At 38.7% G+C, this 8,664-nt stretch overlaps 1 protein-coding gene across 1 annotated transcript; it reads right to left on the reverse strand.

The window, feature by feature from the left end:
• Positions 1–564: 564 nt before the first annotated feature.
• LOC111400711 lies at positions 565–2,227 on the reverse strand. The gene is made up of 3 exons (XM_023028101.1): positions 2,081–2,227; positions 854–1,810; positions 565–759 (listed from the first exon to the last, which is right to left on the reverse strand). Exons 1-3 carry the CDS (start codon positions 2,225–2,227, stop codon positions 565–567), a joined length of 1,299 nt encoding a protein of 432 aa, XP_022883869.1.
• Between the last annotated feature and the right edge of the window lie 6,437 nt (positions 2,228–8,664).

The raw sequence follows: 8,664 nt of genomic DNA on the forward strand, positions 1-8,664 counted from the left end.
CGAAAGTGCCGTAAGGGCATGTAAATGTCATCTTTTCTTGATCATCAGGCGTAATAGGGATCTGGTTGTACCCCGAATAGCCATCTAAAAAGCAATAGTAAGCATGTCCAGCGAGTCTCTCTAACATCTGATCAATGAAAGGAAGCGGAAAGTGATCCTTTCTTGTGGCGTTGTTGAGTTTACGATAATCAATGCAAACTCTCCACCCCGTGACTGTACGTGTAGGGATAAGCTCGTTATTTTCATTTGGAACCACCGTGATTCCTCCTTTTTTCGGTACAACCTGCACTGGACTCACCCAATGGCTGTCTGATATAGGATATACGATCCCTGCATCTAGAAGCTTTAATACCTCTTTCCTTACCACCTCCTGCATAGTCGGGTTTAATCTGCGTTGATGCTCGATTGAAGCTTTGTAATCGTCTTCCATCAGTATCTTATGCATACAAAGCGAAGGGCTGATCCCTTTTATATCCGATATCGTCCATCCTATTGCTGTCTTGTGCTCTCGAAGCACCCTCAGCAATTGATCCTCTTCCACTTCTGTAAGACTATTTGAGATAATTACTGGAAGTGAATTCTTTTCCCCCAAGTATGCGTAGCGAAGATGGGTTGGCAGTTGTTTGAGTTCAAGAGTTGGAGCTTATTGTATAGATGGTAAATGTGTTGTAGGTCTTTCACCGAGCTCCAAACGCGGTTGCTTGAAGAATGGTGGTATGGCTGCCAAATAACGTGCATATTCTTCTGCTTCCTCTTTTTCTGATGGTAAATCTTGAGAATGTACTAAGCACGCTTCAAGCGGATCTTGAGGGTGATCTAGTTTGAATGTCTCTTACACCGCTTCTTTTATTACATCAATCTGCATGCAAGAATCCGGTTCGCTCTGAAATCTGAAAGCTCGAAACACGTTGATTGTCAGTTCTTCTTCATTTAACCTCAATATCAATTGACCCTTTTGCACATCTATCAAAGCCCTTCCCGTAGCCAAAAATGGACGACCCAATATGAGGGGGACGTCTCTATCTTCTTCCATATCCAGAATAATGAAGTCTACTGGGAAGATAAATTTGTCAACCTTCACCAAAATATCCTCACAAATACCACGAGGGTGTTTGATCGACCTGTCAGCCAACTGTAGTGAAACTGTTGTCGGTTTTGCTTCCCCCAAACCTAGTTTCCGGAAAAGAGATAAAGGCATTAAATTAATGCTAGCTCCTAGATCACACAACGCCTTATCTATATACAAATTACCAATGTGACAAGGAATAGTAAAACTCCCTGGGTCTTTTAGTTTCGGTGGTAATTTGTGTTGGAGAATTGCGCTACACTCCTCAGTAAGCATGACTGTTTCATTGTCTTCCAGCTTTCTCTTATTTGATAGAATATCCTTCATGAACTTAGCATAGCTGGGCATTTGGGCTAAAGCTTCAGCAAATGGTATGTTAATATGCAGCTTCTTGAACACATCCAAAAATTTCTGGAATTGCTTGTCGAGCTTATGTTTTTGCAATCTCTGTGGAAATGGGATTGGAGGAACATATGCTTTGACAGGAGCAGTTGCTTTCACCTGTGGACTATCTGATGACTCAACTTGATTTTCCTCAGCGGCCTTGTCTAATTCATCCACTTGCTCCTCGTCCATGGTAGGTGCCTTTTCTATGACAGTTGCTGGTCGCTTTACATGTATTTCTGGTAACTGGATGCCACTACGTGTAGTGATTGCTTTGACCTGTTCCTTAGGGTTTGTTTCAGTATTACTAGGCAATGTTCCTTGAGCTCTACCTGATAGTGCGGCTGCAATTTGTCCAACCTGTTGTTCCAAATTCTTGATCGAGGCTTGTTGGTTTTGAAAGTTGGTCTCAGTTTTAGTAATGTATTGAGCCAGCAAATCTTCCAACGATGGCCTTCTCCCTTGCTATTGCTGCTGTTGGAACCCTGGTGGGTTATTCTGATTGCTTCCTCCCTGTTCTTGTCCTTGATTATTGGACCATGAAAAATTTGGATGGTTCTTCCAACCTGGATTAAATGTGTTGGAGAAAGGATTATTTTGCTGTCTCTGAAAGTTCTGTGCGTAACTTACTTCTTCGGATTGATTAACATGTGTAGACGCCAAAGGGCAGCGTGTACTAGCATGATACGCTCCACAGCTTTCGCAAACAGGTGGCGATTGGTGTACCCTGTTGACTGACTTAGATAGATTGTCCATTTTCATGGTAAGAACTTCCATTTACGCGGCCAAAGCTGTCACCGCATCTACGTTGTGTAACCCTGATGTTTTCCTTGGAGCTTCCCTATCAATTGGCCACATTGATTGGTTTTCAGCTATTTTTTCATACAGGTCATATGCCTCATCCACATCAAGTTTCATCACTGATCCTCCTGCTGAAGCATCTATCATATTTCTGAATTCTTGTTTTAGACCGTAGTAGAAAAGATATTGCTGAGCCTGCTTGGGAATGTCGATGTTGGGGCATTTTCTGAAAAAATTCTTGAACCTCTCCCATGCCTCAGGATAGCTCTCGAGATCTTTTTGCTTAAAGGTGTGGACGTCGTTCCTAATTTGGTGAACTCGAGAAGGTGGAAAGAATTTCATCGTGAATTTTTGAACCATATCGTTCCATGATTGAATGCTCCCTGGTGGTAAACAAAGAAACCATTCTCTAGCAGTGTCCTTCAAGGTGTGTGGGAATAATCTCATTCGGAATGCATCTGCTGATATCCCTTCGTGATTGATCACTTCGCATAACATGAGAAAAGCAGAAATATGCTCATGAGGATTTTCTGTGGCTTTTCCAAAGAACCTGATGTCTTGGTGATTTTGAAACAAATTGATGACATCTGGTCGAAGGTGGAAATTAGGTTGTCCAAAAGGGGGGTATACCACAGCAGGTTGCACTGGTGCGGGAATTGGATTGATGTAATCCCCAACTAAGACATGAGCTTCGTTCTGGTTAGCTCTCGGTTGATTTGGCTGTGGCATTTGCTCGTGAAGCTGAACCTGATGCTGTGGTTGATTTTGGTTGTCAGTCATTCTCCTTGCTTGACGTTGAACTCTTCTACGATTTCTAAATGTTCTTTCAATTTCGTGGTCTATTGGAAAGAGATCTGGCTCGACAGGATTTTGCATAAACTAAGGTTGCCTAAAAAGTGTAATGGTAGCCTAAAAACAACTAAAAAAATTAAATGAAAATGAAAACAATAAAAGTAAAAATAAAAACGAATCTAAAATATCTAATAACTAAAATTAACACCGTTATTCCCCGGCAACGGCGCCAAAAACTTGTTCGTCAAAATCCCGCAAGCGTAGGGGTTCGTTGTACAAGTAATAATCGTGATGAGAGAGTTATCGTCCCACAGGGAATAAGGATCAATTTTAGTATATTTGATATAGTTAATTCGTATTTGTAACAGAAAAAACGATCGAGGGAATAACTAAATAATTTTTATAACTAAAACTTGTGAAAATAATTAAATTTGGTTTAAAAATTTAAATGTGTAAACGTATTGGATTTCCGACGCCATTGATTAATTCTTAGTTCTAATTCTCAACCAATAATAATTATCTCAATTTATGCAATTGCGACGATCGATAATTCCGTTTATTTATTATTCTTTCTCAAGATATAATAAATCTATGATTACTACTAGACGATCCTATTCCTAAGTCGAATTCATATGGCAAACATGCATTGACAATTAGGATTATCATATAAGATCGCACACGCCACAAATACTGTTCCTAATATTTATTGCCCATGTGTCCCAATAATAGTGTTCTACCTATCGTGAGTTTTCCAACACTACGAAAAAGCAACTTATTATCCTAATGGTGCGCAAATATTAGAACAATCTAATTATGCATATTATTGGAATCACAACGCAAGAATTAACATAAAAACATAGGTCTCGAATTAAAACTAATAATTAAACAATTTTGTCATCATCCAATACGTGAGAAAAATTAGCCTAGCATACTGTTGGAATTAAACACATAAGAGTGGAAGGAAATCACCGAAAATCGACGGGACATAATTAATCTTCAAGCTCTTGCACCACAATAAAAGAAAATACCCAGCTGCCACCTTTGCATGTGCATGAATATATACACATATATACTTTCCAGCCTCTTTCTTTGACTTTCAATTCCAGCCAGCTTTCCCTTTCTTTCTCCCTTGTTTTTCAGCCGCCAGTTGTGCCTTTTTCTCCACCAGGTTCTGCCTCCTATTTTCTCCAATCTGCCGGCAGTTTTGTATGTTTATAAATAATAAAATACAGCCCTTTCTCTCCACTTTTTTCTCCTGCAATTGACGTGTAATTCCTCCCCTTTTTAATGCATGTGAATGGTTTCTTCCAGCAGACGGCAGACCACCAATTTCTCTACCAGAAGCTGGCTGAACTATTAATCCCAAAGCTGGCCGACAATGTTTATATTCTAATTGCCACCAGCAGCTTATGTATGTATGTATTATATAATTCAGCAGCTGAAGCCTACCCCCAGCCGGCAGCTTCTCTCCACTTTTGCCTCCGTTTTCGTAGGTATATATTAATAACTCTCAGCAACGGGGCAGCCTCTTTAATTCGCCAGTTATTCTTCTCAAGTTGTGCGTGTATATCTGATGACAACAGCCTCGATTTCTATGAGTATATATCACAAATTCCAGCTTCTGGCAGCCGCCCTTATTAATGGTAAACTCCTCTAATTCAACAGCAAACTCCCCTCCAAGTCTTTTATGTATATTCCCCACAAGGCAGCCCTCAATGTGTGTGCAAATTATAATATTGGCTGCCTCTGTTTTGGCGTGAGAAGTGAGATGTATACTATAATTTAGCCCACTATTCTCCTTCCAACAGCTGGCGGCTTCTTTGATTCTTCTGTCGGCCCTCTAGGTTTTTTTTTTCTTCCCCCAGATCTGCATGGTTTTTAATAGTAAAACCTAGGAAAATTTTCAGCTTTGGTCCCTCAAGTTTGGAGAAGCATTTAAAATGACCCCCAATAATTAAAATGGCCCACAAGCGCCCAATTCACTGTAATTGGCCGCCAAATAAATGGATTTTGTGTCATTTGCAGCCAAGTCCCTCAATAATTGCATCTCAAATCCTCCACTTTTGACTTGTATGCCTTGGCCTCCAACTTCCATCAATGGCCAATTTAATCCCCGTGTTTTGGATTTTGTCACTTTTCGCCAATTTTTGCTTCTTTCCTTTCCTTCTTCGTCCAAGCACGAGTTTTACCTAAGAAAATTAATACAATAAAATTTAGATCGTATTTTGCCAAAAGAACAATAAAATTATATAGTTTAGAGCCCCGAATAAGTGTAGAAAATACACTTATCAGTTACGCTCAATTCTTCGAACTACAAACTCAAACAAATATTCGTTCTCACAGATTGATGCAAGAAACAACAACTTTTTATTTCTTCGACAACCAAGAAAACAAACACACGTTTTGGAGGGTTTAAATATGACAAGAATTAGGTAAACTACAGGGCCAGCAGCCCCTAAATAGGCTGGGCTACAACGCAAAAATAAGAAATACTAAAAAAAATGAACTAATGAATATGAAATGCGGGTTTGACCCAACAAACGATCTCAAATGGCCAAAATCCCTCATACGTTATGGCAAAGCAGTGCGTTCAATCTAAAACGGTCGCTACCTTTCCGAAAAGTACTTATGGGCCCAAAACAGACATCGTATGCAAAAGTTACGCTCAATTCTTCGAACCACAAACTCAAACAAGTATTCGCTCTCACGGATTGATGCAAGAAACAACAACTTTTTATTTCTTCAACAACTAAGAAAACAAACACACGTTTTGGGCGGATTTAAATATGACAAGAATTAGGTAAACTACAGGGCCAACAGCCCCTAAATGGGCTGGGCTACAACTCAAAAATGAGAAATACTAAAAAAGATGAACTAATGAATATGAAACGCGGTTTTAACCCAACAAACGATCTCAAACGGCCAAAATCCCTCATACGTCAAGGCGAAGCAGTGCGTTCAATCTAAAACCATCGCTACCTTTCCGAAAAGTACTTATGGCCCCCAAAACATACACCGTATACAAAAGTTACGCTCAATTCTTCGAACTACAAACTCAAACAAATATTCGTTCTCACGGATTGATGCAAGAAACAACAACTTTTTATTTCTTCAACAACCATGAAAACAAACACACGTTTTGGAGGGTCTAAATATGACAAGAATTAGGTGAACTACAAGGCCAGCAACCCCTAAACGGGCTGGGCTACAACGAAAAAATAAGAAATATTAAAAAAGATTAACTAATGATTATAAAATGCAGTTTTGACCCAACAAACGATCTCAAACGGCTAAAATTCCTCATACGTCACGGCGAAGCAATGCATTCAATCCAAAACCATCGCTATCTTTCCGAAAAGTACTTATGAGCCCAAAACAGATAACGTATGCAAAAGTTACGCTCAATTCTTCGAACTACAAACTCAAACAAATATTCGCTCTCACAGATTGATGCAAGAAACAACAACTTTTTATTTCTTCAACAACCAAGAAAATAAACACACATTTTGGGGGATTTAAATATGACAAGAATTAGGTAAACTACAGGGCCAACAGCTCCTAAATGGGCTGGGCTACAACGCAAAAATAAGAAATACTAAAAAAGATGAACTAATGAATATAAAACGCGGTTTTGACCCAAGAAACGATCTCAAACGGCCAAAACCCCTCATACGTCACGGCGAAGCAGTGCGTTCAATCCGAAATCGTTGCTACCTTTTCGAAATGTACTTATAGGCCCAAAACAGACACCGTATGCAAAAGTTACGTTCAATTTTTCGAACTACAAACTCAAACAAATATTCGTTCTCACGGATTGATGCAAGAAACAACAACTTTTTATTTCTTCAACAACCAAGAAAACAAACACACATTTTGGGAGGGGGGTTTAAATATGACAAGAATTAGGTAAACTACAGGGCTAGCAGCCCCTAAATGGGCTGGGCTACCACGCAAAAATAAGAAATACTAAAAAGATGAACTAATGAATATGAAACGTGGTTTTGATCCAACAAACAATCTCAAACGGCCAAAATCTCTCATACGTCACGGCGAAATAGTGCGGTCAATCCAAAACCGTCGCTACCTTTCCGAAAAGTACTTATGGGCCCAAAACAGACAACGTATGCAAAACTTACGCTCAACTCTTCGAACTACAAACTCAAACAAATATTCGCTCTCACAGATTGATGCAAGAAACAACAACTTTTTATTTCTTAAACAACCAAGAAAACAAACACATGTTTTGGAGGGTTTAAATATGACAAGAATTAGGTAAACTACAGGGCCAGCAGCCCCTAAATAGGCTGGGCTACAACGCAAAAATAAGAAATACTAAAAAAATGAACTAATGAATATGAAATGCGGGTTTGACCCAACAAATGATCTCAAACGGCCTAAATCCCTCATACATCATGGCAAAGCAATGTGTTCAATCCAAAACGGTCGTTACCTTTCCGAAAAGTACTTATGGGCCCAAAACAGACCCTATATGCAAAAGTTACGCTCAATTCTTCGAACTACAAACTCAAACAAATATTTGCTCTCACGGATTGATGCAAGAAACAACAACTTTTTATTTCTTCAACAACTAAGAAAACAAACACACGTTTTGGGGGGATTTAAATATGACAAGAATTAGGTAAACTACAGGGCCAGCAGCCCCTAAATGGGCTGGGCTACAACTCAAAAATGAGAAATACTAAAAAATATGAATTAATGAATATGAAACGCGATTTTGACCCAACAAACGATCTCAAATGGCCATAATCTCTCGTACGTCACGACGAAGCAGTGCGCTCAACATTCACTTGATTTTTTTCTCTTGGACTTGTCTGGTCTAGATCTTATAGATCTGTCCCAGAGATAATGTCAAATCTATAGCTTGATGAATTAGACTCAGTTTGGAATGCTTTTAGGTAGAATGCTCATTGAGTATTTTGTATTTTCTTGACGACATCTTCAAAGTATGCTTTTTGTGAATTCTGTATGTTAATGTTGATTCATCAATTAATATTTCTTGGGCAACATGTTTTAGCGCTGCAAAATGTTGAAGTTACATTAAAATTCTTACAGAATTTGTTTGCTCCATCAAAGATTGTGCACTCGTAAATAAGAGCTTCTCGGCTGCTTCACCAATTGCACTTGCATTAAGTGAGCCTGTGACATCTGACAACTGCACATATGCTGGAGCCCTAAAATGCATTTGGTATACACTGACAAATGATCAAGACAGTTAAAGAAGGTATATATATCCATATAATAAAGTAAAATATACTGAGAAATAGCTTTAGAGTTTGGACTCTTACAAAAAATATAGAGATAAGATTCTACAAAATCAGCATTTGATCGTCTATAACAGTTGTTGTAAGCCATGTACCAAGATTTGTTATCAATTTTGTCTGTAATTGCTGTGTCATTTATCCAATAAAACTTTCGCTGTGTTAAAACAGAGGATATCAAAACTGAAATAAGGAATATGTATGTGCAATTTTTTATATGTATATATAAAACTTGTCATAAATACCATTACCGCTAAAAGACATCCTTGAAGATTCTGAATGGGAGTGAATTTACTTCGCATAGGTGGATAAAGATTTGTGGGGCTTCTTTCCATGTATGGT

Source organism: Olea europaea, chromosome 10 (assembly GCF_002742605.1).
Source record: "Olea europaea var. sylvestris chromosome 10, O_europaea_v1, whole genome shotgun sequence".
NCBI classification, from domain to species: domain Eukaryota; kingdom Viridiplantae; phylum Streptophyta; class Magnoliopsida; order Lamiales; family Oleaceae; genus Olea; species Olea europaea.

What these genes read in the sequence shown, in the direction of transcription:
- LOC111400711 (XM_023028101.1), bottom strand. Translation starts at nt 2,227, where the DNA reads ATGGAAGTTCTTACCATGAAAATGGACAATCTATCTAAGTCAGTCAAC. An exon ending in ATGTTAATCAATCCGAAGAA is followed by an intron (nt 1,811 to 2,080) that starts GTAAGTTACGCA and finishes TTGGAACAACAG; the next exon opens with GTTGGACAAATTGCAGCCGC. An exon ending in ATTCTTGCATGCAGATTGAT is followed by an intron (nt 760 to 853) that starts GTAATAAAAGAA and finishes ATTTACCATCAG; the next exon opens with AAAAAGAGGAAGCAGAAGAA.